We start from the raw sequence: 25186 nt of genomic DNA, 5'->3' as shown, positions 1-25186 counted from the left end.
CACGGCGTCAAAGTAAACGCCGTTGTCTACTGCGCTATGGATCTCATGGAGAAAAGAGCGAGCTGAGTTTCGTAAGAGCTCTATTTGCGTAATTTTTATAGACGAGATTTTCGTTCTCCAAAAGCGTTATAGTACGTGAGCGCAACACATGTTCCATAATTCTAAAGCCGATTCGCGTCAACGTTATAGACCTATAATTATGGGCATTTGTCCTACGACCCTTCTTGAAAATGGGAATGACTTGCGCTGTTTGCAGTCGCTAGGTACTCTTTCTTGTTCTATCGATTTTCGATAAACTTCTGCTAGAAGGGGAACAATTTCTTTCGCATAAACTTTGGAGAATCTTACAAGTATCTTATCTGGTCCTGATGCCTTTCCTCTACTAAGAGATTGTAGTTGTTTTTCAGTTCCGCCTTCGTTTTCTCATTATCTTCCGCGATGAAAGAGTTTCGAAAGACCGAATTCAGTACTTCGGCCTTCTCTCTATTATTATTTCACTGAGTGAATATACAATGAATTTGGAATCGATTTCTGATTTTATGTAAGACCAAAACCTCTTAGAGCTTTTACTAGGATCATTTGATGAAATTTTACTTTGAAAGTCATTGAACGCTTGTCTCATTGCTCTCCTTACGCTCATTTTTGCTCCCTTCATCTTTCATTAGTCAGCTTGAAACGTCCCCTTAGAACAATTATACACGACTGTCCTTAAACTGAAACACAATATTTTTTAGCGCAACGCAATCTGAGTTTCAAAAATCCCTACAAAAGAATGGCCCTGACTAACATTAACCTATAAGTTTCACAAATCACTTACCTCACAAAAATCTTCGCTACTCAAGCTACTGCAATACAGCGAGCGCCACTACTGCCAGCTAAATAAAAGATTCAAAGTACTGAAGGCACTAACTACTGATAGGCATAGTTAGCAAATGAAACATTTTGATAGAGAACAACCAATGAATTTACCTCAATAGTCATAATATATATAGCAGTTCATGACAAATTTCAAAACTCCGCCATCTCTCTCCCCACATCCACCACTGCTGGCGGCTCACCTCCAACTGCCCAACGCTACGCGCTGTTCACAGCCAGCTGCCTAACACTACAATGGCGAGTATTACAACAATGCAAAGCAGCCACAACAGCACAGCCAGTGATTTTTATACAGAGGTGGCGTTACCAATAAAAAAACCTAAACAGCCTACTTGCATAGCCCCCATGATCCCCACAAAAAAATTTTACAAATTGTTTTGGGCAGTGGCCAATAATGATTTGATAAAATTTTTCATAGTTACAATAACAAAGACATCAAATGCACACACTTATTGATACATTGTTGGTCAAAAGCTAAAATTTTCTCACAGTCCATAAAGACAGTCCTGATCATTGATCACAGTATTAATTTCAATGTTACGCACAAAGTTTGAGCAGTAAAAGAAAATGCACACGGAAGTAGTGGATTTCCATGCAGTCTTGAAAAAGTAGTGTTGTCCTTCCAACAGAAAGACAGTGCTGACTCTTGACATGCAGACAGGTAATGGGCCACAACAGAGCCAACCCACAGCAGAGTCAGTCGAAGTTTTGAAGAATATTGGTAGGTAGGTCATCACAGAGCAGACCCACAGTAGAGCTGGTAGAGATTATGGTACTGGTGGGCCACCAGAGGCGCAACCCACTGCAGTCCTTGTAGAAATAATGGTACTGGTGAGTCAGCAAAGACGCAGACCCACTGTAGTCCTTGTAGAGACGGCCAGCAGCCATCTACTGGACTGTGCAGGTGCACAATCACCATCGAAGAGTCTTGCGGACAATATAGCAAGTCCATAAACCACCACTTGTGCTTGTACACTCACAAAGTTTTTGGAATTGTCCTTAGAACCAGCAATGCTGTTATCCAGTCCCTTGCTGAATTATTAACACACGTGCAAACACTAACAGTCCCTACTTCTCACATATTGTCCGTATACTATGACCAACAGAAACGTGTGCAGTGAAATGGAACTTACAAGTTAATTAATTTGATGAATTGGTGTCAAGTACAATTTTATAACGTAAGAACACAATAACAAAGGTACAAAATATATCATTAAAAACATAACAATACAGATATCATTTGTAGTACAGGCTTCACGAAAGAATAGAAATAGACATGCATATCAGTGTTACAAGAATTATGACATAAGTACATACATAAAAGATCAGAACAACTTTCGAAACATCAACTTCACACATGAGCATTAAAACAAAACAGAATAAATAATGTCTAAACATCTTTACAAAGAAAATAACATATCAGAAAAATTCTACAACATAACTCTCATCAGCTAAACACATAAAGACAGGAAAAACACAAATACACAAGGGTACACAAAGATATAGCATAATAATACAAAAGGAAAGGACAGGGTTTGTTTTACTGCAGTATTTTGCATGGAGATCTCCCTTTGTTCATCATTATTCCCAAAAGTACTATCTAAGCCGGCTTTCTGTATTCTGTTCACATCCTCTTTCAAAATAGTTTTTCTCCACTGTACACTACCCTTTTTTTTTTTTTTTTTTTGGGCCAAACCATTTTCTTATATCTTCTCAATGTATTTCTTCCAATTCATCATAGTTAGTTTCTTATATAGTCTACCCCCTCTTAAGCTAACTTAAATCTACTGAGCTCAGATGCTAAACTAAGGGACGAGGCAATGCAGCAGCACAAAACAATTAACACAACCAGCAATGATAAAAAATACAAAAGGCAAAGCAATTGCAATATTACAACTAATATGAGGCAATGCACAGCAAACAAGAAAAATAAATTCGTAGTGAAACTGGCTTAACAGAGTAACACAAATTAAAATTCAGTAGCACTATGCCTGGCAAACAGCAGCTTATATCTAAACATGACAAAGCTCAAGCAGAAAAAATATTACACTGAAAATGACCATGTCTAATACCAATGTCACATCTTAACACTAGAGTGATGCATCACAATTTATTCTAGAAAAGAAATTACCAAGTCATTAAAAATAGTATTTATGCAATTCCTGTGAAGGGAAATGTCTATTTGTGCTCTCTTTTCCAAGAAAGTTTATCAGAAACGTATTCTTTACTGGGTCTGTAGACAGAAAATAGTGATATTAGTACATCTATTAAATTTTATTATAAGCAATGCTGCAGTGCAGCTAGAAACTAGATATTAAAGAAAATGAGCAAATATGTACAAAGGAAGGCATGAAACATCATTCATTAGCCATATGGCATTTCATAAGGTAGTAAAAAAATTCTCTCAATTCTCGAGAAAGACGCTTGTCATAATCAGGTGTGCAGATGTAAGTATCTTTCCAAGTAATGAGTGTGTCGTATTTGCGGTGCTTTCTACAAAGGAATGTCAATAGCGAGGATAATGGCCTCCCTTTTTTTTTCTACCTGTGCCGCTGAAAGGCACACGCTAATGGCTTTTTTCAAGGCGACTGTCGCCCAGTTGGGCGCCCACGACGCATTAGGTGCAGGTGGTCACTTAACTTTCTTACCGAAATATTTACGACACCAGTTTCCGCTACAGTGACCGTCTCATATAAAAATTTCACAGGTCGAAAATTTACGTTACAAATGTGTAGAAACAAAATCCTGTAAATATAACAGTGTCCAAAAAATTTTCATCGGCATTGTGGTACATTCAAGCATTTACACACATTTCATAACTCTTAAAGTACGATTCTTGGTTTCCAACATCCTTTTTCACAAGTCAGAGTCCCTAACCACTTCTCATTATTCCTTACCGTATTACACATATACATATTCGTCGTCGTAAAAAATAACATCAAAACACCTCAGTCAAATCTCAAAATCGTCGTAGCTTCCTCCAATAATTTCAAAACCTAAAAAAATTCTCTGCTCATTTCAATAGTGTCATCTACCTCAAACGTACTTTAAAATCATGCTGCCTTACCAAATACATCATTCAAAGCTCTCACAGTGTCACAATGGTTCCGAAAAAATATGAACAGTTCACAAAGTACTGACAAAATACAATTTCATAAGTGTGAAGCTATCCAACTGTGAAACTGCGTAAACATGTGTCACTGATGTAGTAAAAAAAATGTTTATCTCTCAGTTAAATGATCAGATAGCTGTGTAATTTGTGTGTTAGAGAAATATGGTACCAATGTGTAGAGTTGTATAAGCAAATACCATATTAGCTAGGGCTCCTTGTGCTTGCCAAACACATGATACACAAAGTAAGCGTGTACCCCTCTGAGGATTAATGTAATTATACCCTCAGGTGTTACAGATTACACCAATGGAATGAAATGTATCACGGAAAACTTTCTTTGTAATTCAAAAACCTTTAAAAATAAATGTTTTAAGTATAAAATTAATCACTCAAATACGTGTACTGTAGCGCTAAACTGTGCGTTTTGTAACATAATCTCTGTGGAAGTGTCGTAGTTATCGTCCTCCGAAAGCTAAGTTCTGCAGAAGTCAATGTACTTACCTCAGCCGGCCGAAGTGGCCGCGCGGTTCTGGCGCTGCAGTCTGGAACCGCGAGACCGCTACGGTCGCAGGTTCGAATCCTGCCTCGGGCATGGGTGTGTGTGATGTCCTTAGGTTAGTTAGGTTTACCTAGTTCTAAGTTCTAGGGGACTAATGACCTCAGCAGTTGAGTCCCATAGTGCTCAGAGCCATTTACTTACCTCATGATAAACAAAAGTGAAATGCTTTGCGTATGGATATCGTAGTTATTATGCTTATTGGCCTGATGAAGAAAGTACTGTACAGTAACGTATTGTTGTGCCACGAAAAAGGCTGTCTCATTGTTGCTATACCACAAAAGTTACTACTAAAACATGTTTTTCTTTCCAGAAGACTTCAGAAAACTGTGCAGATATAAAACAGATACACCGCAAAAGCAACATTGTAAATTGTCACTCATTAGTAGCGTCGTGATAAAAATCGTGTAGCTGTCACATAAACTAACCTCTGTGTCATCTGGTATCTCTCAGAAAGCACTTTAAAATCAGAATGTATTTTCAAATAAACCAAAATGTTGCATTAAAATCTCATTAGCAGTACTGGTAAATGTTCTAAGTATGTGAGCCTTATAGTCGTTACGTAATCGTGCAACAAACAAGCAAGAATGCACACACACAATAACACTGTGTCGTCTGTCCACAATAACAATGCATTCGTAATTTCTGATTAAATAAGTTTTCTTGGTTCTTGACTGGATATTTAACTTCAAACATTATTGCATGTTAACAGTTTCTTAAGTCTTACAAAGCATACTAGTAATGTAAAGTGAAAAGTTATATGGCAAAGACAAAGTTAAAAAGCAGATTATTTTTCAATAAACGGTTTTACATGTGATATGTGGTGTAAACCTTTACTCTACCTAGTACGCAGAGTTTCAACTTCAACGCAATTATCATGTGGTATACGTCGGATTCGGTAAGGTCCATTGTAAACTAGAAAGAATTTGTGACTCAAGTGTTTCTTCTTATGTGACAATGAATGAGCTTTAATGAGAACTTTCTGACCAATACATAATTTCTTTGCGTTTGCTTTACCGTGTAGTTTTCTCCTTTTGTCTGCTGCAGATTTTATATTTTTAATAGCCAAATCAATTATGTCTTTGTGTCGAAGTTTACGTGTATTCGGGAAAGGTACAAGCTCTCTGATTCTGTTCGGTGGTTTTTCATTCTTCAGTACAAGAGTAGGTGGTAAAGCAGTGGAGTCATGAGGCATTTCATTCAGCACGTTTTGAAATAAGTGTAAATATCTGTCCCAATGCTGATGCTTTCTGTGACAATAAAGTCTGCAAAGCTTATTGATTTCTTTCGTAATCCGTTCAGATGGGTTTCAATGTGGTGAGTACAATGAAATAAAGACAGGTTTGATTTTATGGTTGCGAAGCATGCGTGACCAAACAGCAGATCTGAATTGCAGTCCATTGTCTGAAATGACTTTACTAACGTGTCCAACTTCACGTAAGAAATTTTTAACAAAGGCGTTTGATACAGACCGTCCAGTGGCTGTACGTAACGGTGTGAAAGAAACAAATTTTGAAGTAAGTTCAACAGCGACTAGAACGTACGAAAATCCATTCGATGTTCTGACAAGGGGTCCCAATAGATCAACTGCAGCAAATCCTTGTAATTTAGAAGGAATGATAGGAAACAACGGAGCACGGTGTGAGATAGTAGATGGTTTCGCCTTTTGACAAAGTTTACAAATAGACAGGACTCTTCGAATTCTCTTTTCCATATTGTTAAAATAACAAGTCGTTCGAAGAATATGATAACATTTTCGTGGAGCAAAATGTGCGTAGCTGAAATGAATGTACCAAATGAGCTTATTAACAAAATCGTCAGGAATGCAAAGTACCCATAGCTTGTCATCAACAGTGCAGCGTTTGAACAGTATGTTGTTTCTAACCAAATAATAATGCCGAATCTGTGTGTGTGTCTTTTCATGCCATTTGCTTTTGATGTCTTTCCAAATCGGATCTTTATCTTGTTCATGACCAATGTCCTTTAAAGATGTGGTGTTGAAGTTTTCAAAGGCGACTTTCTGAATGTAAAGAATACTGAAATTTTTCTCGAGGTTACCTTCTGTGTTACTTTTCTCAAGCCCAGCTGGTGCGCGTGACAGTGCGTCTGCAACAATGTTCTCCTTGCCGGGAATGTAGACTATTGTGAAGCGGAATTCTTGCAGAAACCACGCCCAACGTTTTAACCTGTCATGATTTAATTTTGAAGACATAAGAAATTGTAATGCACGATGATCACTGTATACTTTTACGTGCTTACCAGAAAGAAAGAAACGGAATGTGTTAAATGCCCAAACGATAGCTAAAGCTTCTAATTCAGTAACGGAATAAATTTTTTCAGATTTTGTTAGCACTCGGCTAGCAAAAGCAATGGTTTTCTGAACAGTAGTGTCATTTTCTATGGCTTCTTGAAATAAATGGGCACCAAGTCCGACTTTAGAAGAATCCGTGCTAAGGCAGAAATCTTGTGACAGATCTGGATGAGCTAGTATTGGCGCGTTAAGTAGCGATTCTTTCAAAGAATTGAATTCCAACTGTGCTTGTTCGTCCCAGTTCCAAATAGTGTTTTTTCCAGTGAGAGAACAAAGTTTTGGTGTAACAAGAATTTGCATATTCAGAAAACGACGGTAAAAATTTACCAGACCCAGAAAACTGCGGACTTGTCTTTTTGTGGATGGAACTGGAATGGCTCTGATTGCTTCTAACTTTTCAGGATCTGGCTTAATGCCTTCAGAAGAAATAATATGTCCCAAAAACCTCACCTTTGACCTACCGAATTCAGACTTTTCCAAGTTAACTGTAATTCCAGATTCTGCAAAAATACGTAACAAATTGTTAAGGATGCGATTATGTTGTTCCCATGAAGCTTCTGCTATTAGAATATCGTCCACATATAAGGTGATGTGACGTTTTAAGAACTCAGGTAATATGGAATTTAGCCCACGAATGAATGCTGCTCAAGAAATGTTCAAACCAAAGGGAAGTTTCCGAAACTGATAACAAACGCCGAAACAAAGGAAAGCTGTGTATTTTCTACATTCTAGATGAAGTTCGATCTGATAAAAGCTGGATCTGAGATCAATGGAAGACAACACTTTTACACCATTAAAATTTTGAAGAAGTTCTTCCAACGTTTGCGGCCTGTCTGTTTCAGGAATAATGATAGTATTGATTTGTCTCGAATCTAAGACAAGTCTGATCGATCCATTTTTCTTCTCAACAACATGTAATGGATTGTTGTATGAGCTTACTGCAGGCTCAATAATGCCCTCGTCAAGCATAGATTGTACTTCTGTTCTAACACGGTACCTATAATACGCCGGAATTACTTATGGTCTAACACAAAATTTAGTATGTTCACGAACACGAAATTGGTATTGAAATCCCTTGATTGTTCCAGTTTTGTGAGTAAAAACTGTGGAATGTGCTTGTAAAATCTCAAAAAGGTCTTGCCTATCATTGTCATTACAATTCTCAATTGTTTGAATTTTATTCTGAATTAACTCGTTAGTATCAAATGCGCCGTCGATATCACCCCTGTCAGTACTTGCAGAGTGATTGTTAGTGTCAAATTCCGTCGAAAATTCCGAACTGTTGTCTAACAGGAGGTAAAGCCGATTAATTTCTTCGTCATGGTTTGAGAGCCAATCTTCAAATTTCAAAGCTACTGACTTGCCTTCTTTTTCTAAACTTATTTCAGCATCGTGAAAGCTTAATATTGCTTTGTATTCATTCAAAAAGTCCACTCCCAGTATAATTTCCGTCGACAATAATGGAACAATAAGAAAGTTCATAGAGAAGCTGTGGCTTTGACAAAAGAATTCTAAATTGGTTTGTTGGCGTACATCTACACTTTTTCCAAAGATTGCACCTTGTAATTTAATCTTACGTAATGGAAGTGTGGGGCAATCGTTCGATTTGTTACATTTGCTAAAGGCTGTTTCACTAATTACTGAAATGGGACTGCCAGAGTCAAGTACTGCCGTAAATTTTACGTCATTTACTGTAATGTGAATCACAGGATATGCAATGTTGTTATGTTTTACGTCGTGTTCCTGGAGTAAGATGTCCCTAATGTCTTCCATTTTTACGTAATTACTAGCTACGGCAGCTGCGTCGTCAGTTTCATACGTACGTTTTGTGGCTGCCTGCGGTATGAGTCATTGTCTATTGTCTCTTTGTTGGCGCGCGTCGTTATTGGGATTTGGAGACCTAACGTCTACAAATTCGCCTTGTCGAGAGGGCCCTGCTCTGTTTGAATCCCGCCAGTTCTGATGCAATTCAGGTCTGTCGTTACGATCATATCGTATGTCGTCATGTCGGTAGATTCCATAGTTTCTTTCTTGTCGGTCACGTGGTGGAGAATTTCTCCCTGTATCGTAACTGCGCGCTGGACCATTGCGTCTAAAGTTATTCTGTCTCCCCTGATAATATTTATTTTGGTTCCCATATTGTCTGTTTCTCTGATTGTCTCTGTGATAGTCATTACCGCGGAGAGGTGATCTTTCCCTGTAATTATTACTACTCTGCCAACGGTTGTCATACGGGTGGTGTCTGTTTTGGTCACGATTTGTGTTGTGAGAATTGCCTTGTCGCTTCCAGTTATTATCGCGGAATTGTGACGGATGTGACCTGTAATTGTTGTGTTCCTGTTTCCGCATTCCGCGATTGTCAGTGTCAATTTCCAATTCTTGTAACAGTCCCTGAAAAGCTTCAATGTCGTCTTTGCAACGTCCTGCCAAAATAATGTGTCGTAATTGTTCAGGCAATTTGATTAAGCAAATGCGGATAAGTTCTGAGGGGCTGTATGGGTTTGACAGGTACTGATTCTTGTGCAACATGTCTTCAAAATATTTCATAAGACTGGAAAATTCAGATTGTTCGAAACGTTTCATCATTATGATGTTATGTTTAACTCGGTCTTGTGTGGCTTGAGACCAATATGCTGAGAGGAAGGCATGGTAAAACTCTCCTTCACTGTGGCAATCCTGAATGACCGACCGCATTCTTACAGCTGGTTCATTCTCTAAGTAGCCACACATAAATTCTAATCTGTGCTCTAATGACCAGTTGGGAGGAAAACAATGAGAGAATTGATGGAGCCACGCTTGTGGATGAATGTCGTTGCCAGAATTCTTAAACGTTTTGAATTTACGTGTAGTAATGAACAGCTTATAGTCAAAATCATCGTGTCGGCGAGTCGCATGTCGGTCATTGTTACGTCGTTTCGGCGGTTCAATCTCAAAATTCGGTGCACATTGCCAATTTCTTTCATAATTTCCGAAGTGTCCTGTGTTATTATTTTGTGGTTGTTCCGTATTTCAAGGTCCCTCTTCCCGTATTGGAGCGCGAGTGGCCTCTGAAATACGTAATTCTTGTATTACCTGAGTCAGCTGATCTTGTACTTCCCGGATTTCTCTTTGGTGTTGCGTATTAATTTGATTCTGATTTTGTTTGAATTTCCTAATTTGTTCACACTCTTCTGTGTCATTAAAGACTACCGGTTTTGTGTCGTTCAGATTATCATCTACCTTCGTAGATAAGTTAGTGAACTGATCCGAAAGTTCGGCTACTTTCTCCGATAGTGAACACATTTCCTCAATGTGTTTTTCTGAACCAAGTTTCAGAGTGTCCATTTGTGTTGAAATCGAATCTACTGTGTCCTTTAAGTTTTCCTGAGTTTTTGCAAGTTGCGTAACCGAATCGGTAGATGCAACTGAGTCAGATTTAGCTTGCAAGGTCTCATGATTTTCATGAACAATAGTTTGCAGTTCTTTTATGGCTGCTTCGTGATTCTGTTATGCATTTTCATGCCGCGAAAAAATAGGTTGAAAATGCTCACAAATTTGTGTTTTTACGTCATTACAGACTTTTTGACATTTCGATTCAATGTTATGTAACTCAGTAGTTAAATCTTCACGTGTTTGTTCAAGAGTTTGTTCCTATGAGTCTAACTTTTGAAGCTTTTGCTATGTTTGTCTCTGATTTTGTTCCATTGTGTCTAACTGTTGCTGTGTTTGTCTCTGATTTTGTTCCATTGTGTCTAACTTTTTAAGATTTTGTTCCACTGTGTCTAACATTTGAAGATTTTGTTCCATTGTGTCTAACTTTTGAAGATTTTGTTCCATTGTGTCTAACTTTTGAAGATTTTGTCCCATTTGTCTCTGATTTTGTTCCATTTGTTGCATTAATTGCAATAATAATGTATTAGTGTCTGGAATCTGTTTCTCTATGCTTTTTGACAGTGCATTTTCAGCAGCAACATTCACATTTTGACAAGCAGAAAATGTGTCTTGACTCATTTGAGAAAACGGTGAGGACGCAAAACCTGAATCTACAGTATTTGCAAAATTGTGTCCTGTCATTTCGGATTCCTGAGGCGAGCTGTTGCCGAGCGATCGATCGATAATGCTTCCCTGTTCACTACCTGTTTCACTGTCTACGGCATTGTTTGCAGCCCGCTCCATTTCCCTATGCACAGATACCAAATTACTACTTTGAACGTCTGTTAATTCATTACACAGTGGTGCTGGCAAGCTACGCTCGTCGTCACTATTATTTCTCAGTTTACTTTGGAGCCTAGTGTTACGTTTTTCACACGCCATTATTGTCACAATATTTCACACGATAACACAGAAAAGCACAATTTGAAGAGCAAAAATAAGAGAACACATTAACATAGCACTGAAAATAATATCTAGTTAATTGCAAGCGCAGCTGCGAAATACTTGGTGCAAATCTAAATGCATGCCACAACTGTGTACAACAAGGAAAAACTACAACTAAAAAAGGAAATTCTCTCTACAATTACGCGCTAGCAATAAACAATAGCTACACTAATTACACAAACTACAAGAAAAAAATCAGAAGATTCCAGTGAGGTATCCTAGGCTAAGGGTCGACATATGAAACGTCCCCTTAGAACAATCATACACGACTGTCCTTAAACTGAAACACAATATTTTTTAGCGCAACGCAATCTGAGTTTCAAAAATCCCTACAAAAGAATGGCCCTGACTAACATTAACCTATAAGTTTCACAAATCACTTACCTCACAAAAATCTTCGCTACTCAAGCTACTGCAATACAGCGAGCGCCACTACTGCCAGCTAAATAAAAGATTCAAAGTACTGAAGGCACTAACTACTGATAGGCATAGTTAGCAAATGAAACATTTTGATAGAGAACAACCAATGTATTTACCTCAATAGTCATAATATATATAGCAGTTCATGACAAATTTCAAAACTCCGCCATCTCTCTCCCCACATCCACCACTGCTGGCGGCTCACCTCCAACTGCGCAACGCTACGCGCTGTTCACAGCCAGCTGCCTAACACTACAATGGCGAGTATTACAACAATGCAAAGCAGCCACAACAGCACAGCCAGTGTTTTTTATACAGAGGTGGCGTTACCAATAAAAAAGCCTAAACAGCCTACTTACAAGCTAAGTTATGGTTTCTCTTGAATCTGCGATGGTCTTTGTTCACTTTGCGGTTTCATAACGTGGCTATTAAATCACGGTGGGTCTTTCTCTTCTGTTATGACCTTCCTCGGAAGATACTTGTCTACCTGATGCTGACCAATGTTTTCAATTTTTCCAATTTTTGTTCCACATCTTCGTCCTCAGCAGCGTTTTGCAGCGTCTTATCGCTATGGCGTCTTCTTTATTGTTAAAACCTTTGGAAGGTCCTTGCCATAATACTAAATTGTTAACAGTAGTTTAATTTAGATATTGGGGTACCGCACCTCAATTGCTAAAAAAGGAACCCTTGAAGCATCGCTGTCTTCTGTCTGTCTATGCGTCTGTCAAGTTGAAATTTATGTCCAGTACCAAGATCTACGGCCCTTTGCCAGTGCCCAAAAATTTAATATTCTGAGTCAATGCAGTCCAAAGAGATGGCCATTTGTGTCATGTATTTTATTATTCGCAATCTTAATCATCAGAAACTACACATGAAAAATATATATACGAGGGCTGGAACTTTAATAGTGGCAACTTTTTATTTACAGCTCGTATAAAATAGATACGTGTTTCAAAGTTGTACTGACCATCAAAGTAGTCACCAGCATTGTGTATAATCCGTTGCCAGCGATGTGGAAGTCGTAAGATACTCTTAGCAATGCCAGTTCGAGAGGCGCGGTTTATTGCCCGACTCATTTGTAGCAGTTCTGAAGCGAATGCCGTGAAGTGTTTCCTTCAGTTTAGAAATTGAGGAGAACTCACGAGGGCTTAAGTCAGGGGAGTGCAGTAGGTGGTATAGCACTTAGCAGCCCCATCAGTCAAACAAATCAGTAACAGCTTGCACTGTACGTGCTTGAGCATTGCCCTGTAAAATGATGGTCAGGTTCAGTAGAAAGTGTCAACACTTCTGTCTCTAAGCTGGTCGTCGATTGTGTTCCAAAAATGAACAGCACAGAGACAGAAGAAACATCCGGTGTGAAGCTTTTGAAGCAGTTTCTTACACTTAGCAGTGCAGCAGCGTCGTTGTAACTGCGATTACGACACATTATAACAGCCGAGTGTCCTGCAAGATGCGCTAACTTGGCTAATACTCATTAACTGGGCGAACTTCTGAGACAACCTGGTACCCACTAATTATCTTGCTGTTCGGGTCACTTGATCCGTTTGACAAGGTTCGGCCTCCCGTGGCAAAGCTTCCTTCTTGTTACATGCTTGCTGTTTACAGCGTTTGTCCTTTGGTGAGAGAAGTGAATGATAAGGGGCCTTATAATCAGTAAACTATTCCGTTGTGAACAGCGTAAACTTTTGGTGTGACTTTCAAGTCTCCGCTCCACTTTGGTTTCTTGCGGGTGCTGCTTATGGAATTGACCCAGCCTGGGCTCCCTAAGCAACTAAAGGGATTGTATTATTAAGCCCACTAACACACCGTTATGTCAGCTGGTACCAGGAATTTTCTCTTGTCCTGCCTTATGTTGTAAAAGAGTACTGAAGGAAAGGGAGCAGCTAATCATTAAATCTAATTCCCAGAGCGAGAGATTCAGCTGTTTGTTGCCATGCTATATTTATATTTATAATAACCTTGTATATGTTTTACGAGTGTTATCCCAAAAGTAAGGTCTATCTTTATAAGTACATAGATTTTTTTATTTCTACAGTGGTTTACATCAGTTTACAGATTGAACATTTAGCTATTTTTCGACATAATCACCATTTCTGTAGATGCATTTTTGTAGACGCTTCCCGGTCTAATGCGATAGTCACCAGGCGCCAAGTCAGGACTATAGGGTGGGTGGGTGTTTATGTTCCACTGAAACTGTTGCAGGAGAGCAACGGTTTGCCGAGCGATCTGTGGGTGAGCGTTGTCGTGGAGAATGTGCTCAACATTCCTCTTCTGCGGTTCTGAATTGCCCGTTTGAGTTTTTTCAGAGTCTCACAGCACCTGTCAGCGTTAATTGCGGTCCCAGCGATTCAGCTCCGACGACGAGGTGAAAGAAGAGGTTCACAACTTTCTGAACAGCATGGCAGCGAGCTGGTATGACATGGGCATACAAAAACTGCCACAGAATCTATAAAAATGCATCGACAGCAATGGTGATTATGTCGAAAAATAGCTAAATGTTCAAGCTGTGAACTGATATAAACCATTGTAGAAATAAACTTGTTTATGTACTTATAAAAAAAAAAGACTTTACTTTTGGGATTACCCTCGTAGAGCCAGCTAATCTGGACTATTTGGCCTGTGCTTCTGGAATGTTATAGGTTCTAATGGCCAGTGAGAACCGCTTGCAAACAACTAGTTTGCTCCGAGTATTTCACGAAAGTTTAACTTCAAATTTGTTATTACAGTTGTATAAATCTTTTCTTACAACATTCTTTAAACTGATTTAAATGTCACTAGATGTACTCATACAGATTCAGTTGGGTGTTACTGTCAGTTCATGCAAATTATTTCACGTACTGCTGAAAAGTTATAAGTATTGTTTGATTTTATTTAATGGCCTACACCGTTAAGATTATTCAATGTTATTCTCAAATGCTCGCTGATGTAAAATATATTTAGCAAACTTTATTATATATAAATCATTCTCTTATATAGCCTACCCCCTCTTAAGCTAACTTAAATCTACTGAGTTCAGATATATATATTGGAGAACGAGGCAATGCAGCAGCACAAAACAATTAACACAAACAGCAATGACAAAAAATGCAAATTGGAAAAGCAAGCAGCAGTATATCTAAATTAGCAAAGCCGGCTGAAGTGGCCGAGCGGTTCTAGCCGCTATAGTCTGGAGCCGCGCGACCGCTGCGGTTGAAGGTTCGAATCCTGCCTCGGGCATGGATGAGTGTGAAGCCCTTAGATAAGTTAGGTTTAAGTAATTCTAAGTTCTAGGGACCTGATGACCTCAGATGTTAAGTCCCATAGTGGTCAGAGCCATTTGAACCATTTTTTTTAACCAAAGCAAATGCAACATTACAACTAATAGAAGCCAATGTGCAGCAACAAGAAAAGTTAATCAGTTGTGAAACCGGCTTAATACAACGTAAAATTCAGTAGGACTATGCGTGGCAAACAGCAGCAGTAAATGCAATAACTTATACCTAAATACGACAAAGCTCAAGCAGAAAAAGTATTACAGTATAGATAGCCATGTCTAATACCTATGTCACATCTTAACACTAGAGTGATGCATCACAATAACTTACTCTACCAAACAAGTTACCAAATTATGTTTTAATTCCTGTGAAGGGAAATGTCTATTTGTGCTCCCTTTTGTAAGGAAAGTAAATCATAAAATTATTATTTAATGGGTCTGTAGACAGAAAACACTTCTATTAGCACATCTATTAAATTTTATTTTAACCAATGCTGCAGTGCAGCTAGAAACTAGATATTAAACAAAAGAGGCAAATATATACATAAAACAAAGCATGAAAAGTTATTCATTAAACATATGGCATCTCCTAAGGCAGTAAAAAAATCTCTCAACCAGAAAGACAGCAGTCACAATCACGTGTGTAGACATAAAATATTTCTGATCATTTCATTACGCATTTTAGTAAATATCAGAAATTACGAGCTCCAAACTGTAATCATAGGTTTTCAAGTATGAGTGCATTACGTCAAGGTCACCTACCTTCTTTTCTGAAATATTTACGACAACAGTTTCCGCTACAGTGACAGTCTCATATGAAACAAAAATTTCGCAGGTTGAAAATCTACATTAGAAGTGTTTACAAATAAAATCTCATATATAATAGTGTCCAAAATTTCTGTTAGCGTATTGGTACTCACATTCACACACACACTCACCCTTCATAATGATCAAAACCATATCTCGACGTCACAATACACATCGTCGTCGCAATAATAACGTCATAACACCTCAGTCAAATCTCAAAAACGTCGTAGCTTTCTTCAATGATCTCAAAACCTTTAAAAAAAATGCTCTCTGCTCGTTTCAATAAAGACATCTGCCTCAAATGTACTTCAAAAATCATGATCCCATACCAAATACATCATTCAAAGCTCTCATAGTATTACAATGGTTCCAAAACAATATGAACAATTCACAAAGTACAGATGAAATCCATTTTCTTAGTGTGAAGTTATCTAACTGTGTAATTGCATAAACATGCGTCACTCATTTAGAAAAAAAAAGTTTGACTATCTGTTAAATAATGAGATATCTGTGTAACTCTGTGTTAGAGAAATATGGTACTGATGCGTAAAATTGTATCAGCAAATACCATATTAGCTAGGGCTCCTAGCGCTTGCCACACGCTTGGTACGCAAAGTAAGCGTGTACACCCTGAGGATTGATGCAATTATGCCCTCAGGTGTTACAGATTACAGCAACAGAATGAAATGTCTCACCGAAAACCTTTTTTGTATCTTTGTATTTCGAAAATCTTTAAAAAAAGATTTAAGTACAGAATTTAATCACTCAAATGCGTGACCTGTGGCGCTAATCTGTGCGTGTAGCTGTAAGATAATTTCTGTCAGTACTTAACGGTAAAAATGTGCCAAGTGTCGTAGTTATCGTTTTCTGTAAGCAAAGTTCCATGCCCGAGGCAGGATTCGAACCTGCGACCGTAGCAATGGCGCGGTTCCGGACTGAAGCGACTATAACCGCTCGGCCACAGCGGCCGACGAAGTATGTAGAAAGACTGTACTGATATAAAACAGATACAGTGCAAAAGCAATAATATAAATTATGTCACTCGTTAATTGTGTCATGATATATTCGTGCAGCTGTCAAACAACCCAAATACTAAGTCATCTGTAAAGTCTCAGAAAGTACTTTAAATAAAGAATGTTTTTTCAAGTAAACCAAAATGTTGCATTAAAACCTCATTAGCAGTATATGTTCTAAGTATGTAAGCCTTATAGTCATTACATAATCATGGTATTAACAAGCAAGACTGTGCACACAATAACACTGTGTCGTCTGTTCACTATAACAATGCTTTCGTAATTACTGTCTAAATAAGTTCCCTAGGTTCTTGCCTGGATAGTTAATTTCAAAACATTGTTGCATGTTAACAGTTTCTACGTGTGACAAAGCATACTATTAACGTGAAGTAGCAACCTTAAAGTAACGATTAATTCAGAAAGGAAATTATCTCTCAATAAATGGTTTTACATGTGAAATCTGGCGCAATCCTTTGCTTTTCCTAGTACGCAGAGTTTTAACTTCAATGCAGTTATCAATGGTATACATCGGATTCTGTAAGGTTCATTGTAAATCAGAAAGAATTTGTGGCTCAAGTCTTTCTTCTTATGTGACAATGAATTAGCTTTAACGAGAAATTTCTGACCAATATATTTGCTTTACAGTGTAGTTTTCTCCTTTTGTCTGCAGGAGAATTTAAATTTTTAATGGCCAGATCAATTATGCCTTTGTGTCGAAGTTTACTTGTATTCGAAAAAGGTACAAGCTCTCTGATTCCGTTTGGTGGTTCTTCATTCTTCAGTACAAGAATAGGTGGTAAAGCAGTGGAGTCATGAGGTATTTCATTGAGGCCGTTTTGAAATAGGTGTAAATATCTGTCCTAATACTGATGCTTTCTGTGACAATACAAGTCTGCAAAGCTTATTGATTTCTTTCATAATCCGTTCAGACGGGTTACAATGGGATCGTCAGGGATACACAGTACCCATAGCTTGTCATCAACAGTGCAATGTAAGAGGAGTATGTTGTTTCTAACCAGATAATAATGACGAATATGCGTGCGTGTCTTTTCATGCCATTTACTTTTGATGTCTTCCCAAATCGGATCCTTATCTTGTTCATAAGCAATGTCTTTTAAAGATGTAGTGATGAAGTTTTCAAAGGCTACTTTCAGAATGTAATGAACACTCTTTATGATCTTCAGCTAGTCGGGCGCACATGTTTAAGTACGTAAATTGGTGGAAGAGTGTGTCAGCAGTATCAACAGAGAAGTGAAGTTGTGCAGCGAGGTGTTTAATTGTGATCCGTCCATCACCTCGAATGAGACAAAAATTGTTCAAATGGCTCTGAGCACTACGGGACTTAACTTCTGAGGTCATCAGTCCCCTAGAACTCAGGACAACGTAAACCTAACTAACGTAAAGACATCACACACATCCATGGCCGAGGCAGGGTTCGAACTTGCGACCGTAGCTGTCGCGCGGTTCCAGACTGTAGCTCCTAGAATTGCTCGGCCGCTCCGTTCAGTTCGAATGAGAGAGTCTGCACGCGTAAACGTTGCATGACTCACTGCCGGGAGTCCGTAGACATTCTCCAAGCGCCTATGAATATCTGAGATTCTCTGGTTTTCCGCCAAAACTCAATGACTTCGAATGCACCTCCGTTATAGACACCATTGTGAAATCTACGAATAGCGCCGATACCTGTCAGAATGTCGTGAAACTATTGGGTCTAAAGCTGGAACATTCCGCATTTTGTCAACTGAAACCGGCCGAGAAAAGTTGTGCTGCTTTCTCATTCAACGAACTTCGTATGTCAGCGTTATTCTATGAGGAAGTGAAGTACTGCTATTTCTCTGCATAAAACAACAAATGTAGAATTTTAAATGCTGCAATCATTTTTTATTCATTTCTCACAATTGTGATACATAAGATATTAGAATCATCGCAGTGATAACCTACATCCGCTGACTGTTCGCAGATGGGACTGCAGTCACTGGTGGTGTGTCCCGGCAGCCTTCGCCGCTGCTCTGCCAGCCTTATTGGCAGCTGCCCTGGCTTTGGCGGCAGTCCTCAATTTGTGTGCTGTTCTGGCTTTGCCTGCTGTCCTGGCTTCGGCATGAGCCGCTGTCCTGGCGAGGCCGGGATGTGCAGCTGCTCCTTTCCGTGACGCTAAAACGAACAAATGACGTTCGGTAATTACAGCTCAAAATTGACAGCCAATCAAGCTCAAGACCTATTACTTACCAAAAATAAGGAACCCACTGATTACTCTGCAATTGACACTTGAGTGTTTTGTAGTACATACGAACACTTATAGATTATCTCTCTACCATTCCACTCTAGAGTAGCACACTGGAAGACTTAACACCTAAATCACTCCGTGTCACTTCTTATTTCTCTTATTTTATCACGATAGTTGTTTCTCCTATGTAGGTGGGAGTTAGCAGCATATATTGGCTTTCGGGCGAGAAAGTTTGTAATCAAATTTCGTGAAAATATCTCGCCACAATGAAAAATGGATTTCCTTAATGACAGTATTCCCAAATCGCTTGCCAGAGTCGTACAGTCTCTTCCACATCGCGAAAGCTGCTCTTTTTCGCTGCCCTTGATCAATCCTGTGTTGTAAGATCTCAAAACTCTCAGAAAGAATCCAAAAGGGGACAGAAAGGCGTGGTTCAGGCAGTCTTTTAGTAGGTCTGTTGCATCTTCTCAATGTTCTGCCAGTAAAACGTACTTGTTGTTTCCCCTTCTCTCAATAAACCGAAGTCGACCATTTGCCTTCCCTATCAAAGTGTTCAACATGCTGGTTCCATTTCATATCGCTTTTCAAAGTTACGCTCAGAAATTTAAAAGACGCTACTGTGTCATGCAGGGCACTACTTAGCTGTATCCGAACATTACAGATTTGCTTTTCCTACGCATATGCATTAACTTACATTTTTATACATTTACAGCTAGCTCTCATTCACCACACCAACTGTCTAAGTCTTCTTGTATCCTCCTACAATCACTCAACTTCGACACCTTCCTGTACGCCACAGCACCATAAACATTGCTGCCCATCCTGTCAGCTAGGTCATTTATGTATATTTAAAAAAATAACAGCGGTCCTATCACACTGCTGTGGCGCTCCTGACGATTCCTTTGTCTCTGATGAACACTCGCAGTCGAGGACAAGCTACTGGATTTATTATTTAAGAAGCCTTCGAGCCACTCACTTATTCCATACGCTCGTACCTTCGTATATTCGGAAATATAGAAATTTGGAATCAACGTGCTGCTCTTCATCGCAGTTTATCATGTGAGGAGAGGTCAAGCTGATCTCGCTCGAGCAATGCTTTCTAAAACTGTGCTGATTCTTGGACATAGGAAATTTATTATGTTCAAACTCAGATTATGTTCAAAAATTATGCGCAATCAAGGGTATTAGTACGTAATTTTGCGTTTCCGTTCTTTTATCCGTCTTTTATACAGGTGTCACCTGCGCTTTTCTTCCAGTCGCTTGCGACTTTGCGCTGGTGGAGAGGTTCGCGATAATTGCAAGTAAGGGGCCATAACTCAAGTCTTTTCACTTCTGACGTATTGTTCCTCAGGCGTCGTCATGTGATGTGCTACAGTCAGTGGTCCAGCTCAAAAGTTCGCCGTATAATTCCATTTAATCATTTGGAATGTACTGCTGCGTATTTTCTAAGTCTTGAATTTTTTGAACTTTAATTGGCACCTGTGCTGATGGTAAGCAGGGTGTTTTGGTGGAGCAACAGGTTCTCGCAGATGTGCCACGAAGAATGTGTGACTCACTAACCCGTTGATACACATCAAACCGTCGACGAGCGCAACTCTGGCACTCGCATATGCAAAGTGGAAGACACTGCTGACTGCAAAGTTGTACCTGTAAAATTTTGGCTTGTTCCTCGTTTCTTCAGAAACTCTCGTCTTCTTATGAGATTTTGTCCACCAGTCTTTAAAATCCAGAATCCCAGATGTGTGAACTTCAGTGACTGTAAGTTTTCCATGTTTTACGCTGCTTTATGGAATGTGCTGTGCTATTTGGTGAACTGATAACATCCTGAGTAGCACTGACTTACGGCCTTTAAAACAGACTGATTGACACATATTCTGTTCATAAGCTCTGCTTATGTGTAACAACGCTTACAACGATTTATATTCTACCTTCACACGCTAGCCATAGAATCACAGATTTATTACCTGGTGATATATTCTCTAGGTAAAAAAAGTCATAGGTTTTCGTTGTTCAGAAATTCCTAAAGTGCAGAGGAAGCGAAGGCTGTTGCACTCTCGGTTTAAAAGGTAATACACAAATGAAGACAGGCAAAGGTGAGGAAAGATTCATGCGTCTGTGAAAAGATCTACGCGCAAAGCATACAAGAACTACCACCGCCGTACGTTAGCAAAAAGATTTGGACGAGAACCAGAGAAAACTGTTTGCAAAATCGCTAAACAAGTCTAAGGCTTCCATCCAGTCACTTGTTGACCGGTCCGGTGTAGCAGTAGAAGATAGCGAAACTCAAGCCAAAGTTTTAATTTCGTCGTATCCCTCTTTTTCGCGTCTCGTCTTCAGTATAACTATAAATAAATTCAGCACCACACATTTTGCTCCTAATAAACACACCACAAACTCGGGAGACACGAGTCACGCAGCAACTAGCTCTTCAACTGTTTGCACTCACAACACTATCGCCAAATGTTCAGGTCTAAAAGGGTACATTTCAGTGACTTACGCCCATTTAAAACAAAATGTGATTTTCAGTTGCATGTTACAAGGCATACTCTGCAGCTTAGAGTTGTGTTTGTGGCATTTAATTCACTAATGTGGCCAAATATCAACACCTCTTTCAGTGCCTTCTTCCTAAACTTTTTTAAAGGGCCAATATTTTCTGATTTTAAAAGACCATAGCGTTGTATGTTTCTGTATTCATGAAATAATGTATACAGCAATAAAAAGGACACCTATACTACTAGTTCACAGGAGCAGACTTTCTTATATCTGATATTTTTCTTCTATATCAGGTTTTTTAAAATTTCACGGTAAGTTGATTTTCTTGACTTAGGCTCTATTTAAAAAAAACACCGATTCATAGTTATGGGTGCGTTTGATCACTGAACTTTGATATATAGAGCGTTCATTGTAAATTACTGTGACGTTAACATCGGTCTGTTTGCGTAATGACATGAAAAAGAATCCACGTCTGGAGATGTATCCCTTATGTGCTACGGGAGCAAACTCTTCAAACAATGAAATTAACTCTCCTGCAACGTCTAAATGAAAGACAGATAATAATTTGCTACGATTATGTGAAGTAGGAAACTTTAACCAAGTGGTCGGTGAGGTAACAATGCTCGGTGGTACACAAAAAAGGATACAACATTCGTGTGTCGCAATGAACATCTCGTGTCTCTTCTTACAGTTATGTTCAGCAGTCTTTTTCATTGGCGTAACAAGCAGTTGCAATAGTGGCAGTTGCTAGCATATTAGTTCTTTATTCACTAATCTACTGATTATTGGAAGGGTATTAAATTACAACTCCTAATTCACTCAGTACCTGTGAAAGAGTTGAAGACCTTAATTTATATCATTTTCCTTGTTCTTAAAAACGATGTATCACTGAACTTGGGTTCCTGTTCAGACACTATCAACATAGAGCTGTCTACAGGTTTTGTACTGTACTCGTTGAGTGTGGCCATCCTGAACCCATCGATTCCACATTCGGGCGACAGTCGCGAGGTTCTGACCGACACGAGCACCAATACCATGGAACGACCAATCCCAGTCTTGACAGACTGCGAATTTACCTCTGTCGAATTTCATCAGTTGTTGGTAGTCGTTTCCCCTTGTTACACGAGACAAAACACGAACTTCTCACAAGCAATCAACAGAGAAATCTGATTCCTGAATGTGAAACTCGCTTTCTAAACTTTTCTTATACACAGGACCAGGTTTTTCCCATAACTTCGACAGTGTACGAGTATTTCACACATATTGCACGCATCTCCTCGTCCGTCCCCCTCTTTCTGTCTCATCCTTCCTTCTCCCCCTGGTGACCTCCTCCTTCCCCGTCCCTGTCACCATCTCCTCCTCCTCGTCCTTCATCTCGTCCTCCTCCTCCACCCTCTATCTTCTGCTCCGTTCTCTCTTTATCCATTTCCCCTTCACTCCCTCTATCCACATGCTCCTCCAATTTCTCTGTCCTACATCCCCTCTTTCCGTCTCCTCCTCCACCAACTCTTTCTGTCCATCTCCTCTTCCCTCGCCCACTCTGTCCATCTCCTTGAAACTGTCGCCCTTCTCTCTGTCGACCTCTCCCTCCAACTCTCTATCTCCTGTTTACTTCTTTCTCTCTCCGTCCGGCTCCTACGGCACTCCCAACCCAGATGGAGTTACATCCTGTATTATATCCTGAACTGCGTACAATTTCTACTTTTCATGTGAGAAGACAAGTTTAACACTTGGTGTTCCCAAAAGTTTTCGTAAACGATTTGCTGCCAGAGTTGTCAGACATTCCGTCTCTCTTTCAAAATGGTTCAAATGGTTGTGAGCACTGTGGGACTTAACTGCTATGGTCATCAGTCACTTAGAACTACTTTAACCTAACTAGCCTAAGGACATCACACACATCCATGCCCGAGGCAGGATTCGAACCTGCTACCGTGGCGGTCACGCGGTTCCAGACTGTAGTGCCTAGAACCGCTCGGCCACCTCGGCCGGCGCCTCTCTTTCCTCTGCAAGACTATACAGAGGTCCAGTGAGAGGGCACCAGTCTGTTTCGATGGTATATCCTTTGGAATCCAGACAACTGATCCATTAGTCATACTACTGGAAGGCGAGGAACTTTACGATTTCTAGTGTGATCAACTAACTCATTCTCTTAGATCTTCTCTTCTTTTTTTTTTTTCTTTGGAACTACATGTACTGGTTGGTGTATGAAATTCCGGTTGAAACTGCTCAAGACCTACTTCATAGAACATTACATGTCTTGTTCTACGATGAAAACCAGGAATGTTTAACAAAATGAGCCAACGTTTTATGCATCAACACAAACATCTACTGTTGCGAGTCACCGCTATGAGGTGAAATGGTACACGTAAACATGTGACCACCATATTGGTCCCTAAAGTCACATTTTCCTTGTGTTATATGCGAGTTTTGTGAAACTGAACGTTGTTTTTGCAGTAATTTCATTAAATTATCGAATTATTTTTGAATTAGCAATTGATTTAGTGTCGGCATAATTCGAGCCAGCAGCCGAGATTATACGATAAATACAAAATTTTAGGGTAATGTTTTAGGATTATTACGTGAAAGCTAAATATTTTGTAGCTCCTTTTATGAACTTGTGAAAGGTAAATAATAAACTTGGATTCGATTGCCTATCATCTTAAATCTGAATCCTTAAAGACAAAAAATATGGTGGTATCTCATTCCATTCCGAGCAACATACACCGTGACTGATAATATCCGATTGATTCTACTTAATTTATTTGTTTGTACATCTCAACCGAGAGTGGTAGAGCGGCAGTAAGACGCAGACCTCACATTCGGAAGAATGGCGATTCAAATCCCCTTCATGGCATTTAGATTTAAGTGGCCTGTGATTTCCCTAACTCACTAAAGGCAAATGTCGGGATGCTTCCTCTCTCAAGATCACAACCGATTTCCTACCATGTCCTTCCACAAATCAAACATGTGCTACGTCTGCAATGAACACGTCGTCGAGGGCACTTTAAACTGAAGTCTTCCTTTCCTTGTCGTAACACTCAGTTTAGGGAACTCTCCCATATGATTGATTTAGACCTAACGTTTTGAGACCTTTTGAACATCACATTTTATGAAGACTAAGTATTAAAAATTGGAAACTGTACCCTGTTCAGTATTTGTGCCCTCGGATCCGTCCGGCGACGATCCATCGCTGCTGAACGTTTTAAGGGCGAAGATTGCGCTGATATCGGGCTCCTCCTCTTCTCCATCACCCGCCCGAGGTAACTGATATGTCAAAGCGTCATCGTAGTTGTCGCCGTCGTCATAATCGTCTTGTGCAATCGGCTTTGTGTCGTCTTGAGCCGTGGCGTGTGGCACGCAGAACACAACCAGGTAGGATCCTGCGAGCAGCAGCAGCAAGAGGCGCGACATCTCCTTCCCTGTGTGATACGGAAGACTGTCTACACTTTCCAGCTAGACTGCCGTACTGTGAAGCCGTCAAAGAATCGCAACGTCTTTTATAGCAACAGGGCGCTGTCAACTAGATACGTTATCACTACTGGGAGGCAAATGTTTGCATGTGCAGTTCAAACGTGTGCTAGTAGAGTACAATCACCACAAATTATCTCTTACCATTTTACCGTAGTCGTTACTCCAAAAGGTCTTGTTCTTTTGCCCTTTCATGCAACAGGATATTATTATCTAGTCTGTTATATAAGGTGAACAAAAAACCCACTTCGGACGCTACAGCGCGGTCTTTGCGCACAAACAGTACAAAAATGTGTG

At 39.5% G+C, this 25186-nt stretch overlaps 1 protein-coding gene across 1 annotated transcript; it reads right to left on the bottom strand.

Moving 5' to 3' along the window:
- Positions 1–18578: 18578 nt before the first annotated feature.
- LOC124711342 lies at positions 18579–24877 on the bottom strand. Its single transcript, XM_047241381.1, has 2 exons — positions 24565–24877; positions 18579–18855 (listed from the first exon to the last, which is right to left on the bottom strand). Exons 1-2 carry the CDS (start codon positions 24830–24832, stop codon positions 18677–18679), a joined length of 447 nt encoding a protein of 148 aa, XP_047097337.1. The 5' UTR covers positions 24833–24877; the 3' UTR covers positions 18579–18676.
- Between the last annotated feature and the right edge of the window lie 309 nt (positions 24878–25186).

The sequence above is a fragment of the Schistocerca piceifrons genome, chromosome 1, assembly GCF_021461385.2.
Source record: "Schistocerca piceifrons isolate TAMUIC-IGC-003096 chromosome 1, iqSchPice1.1, whole genome shotgun sequence".
Lineage (NCBI taxonomy): Eukaryota > Metazoa > Arthropoda > Insecta > Orthoptera > Acrididae > Schistocerca > Schistocerca piceifrons.
This window is presented reverse-complemented; position numbering and strand designations above follow the sequence as displayed.

Coding starts and splice junctions, on each gene's coding strand:
- LOC124711342 (XM_047241381.1), bottom strand. CDS start 24,832: ATGTCGCGCCTCTTGCTGCTGCTGCTCGCAGGATCCTACCTGGTTGTG. Junction 18,856..24,564: donor GGGCACAAATACTGAACAGG/GTACAGTTTCCA, acceptor TGTTCGTTTTAG/CGTCACGGAAAGGAGCAGCT.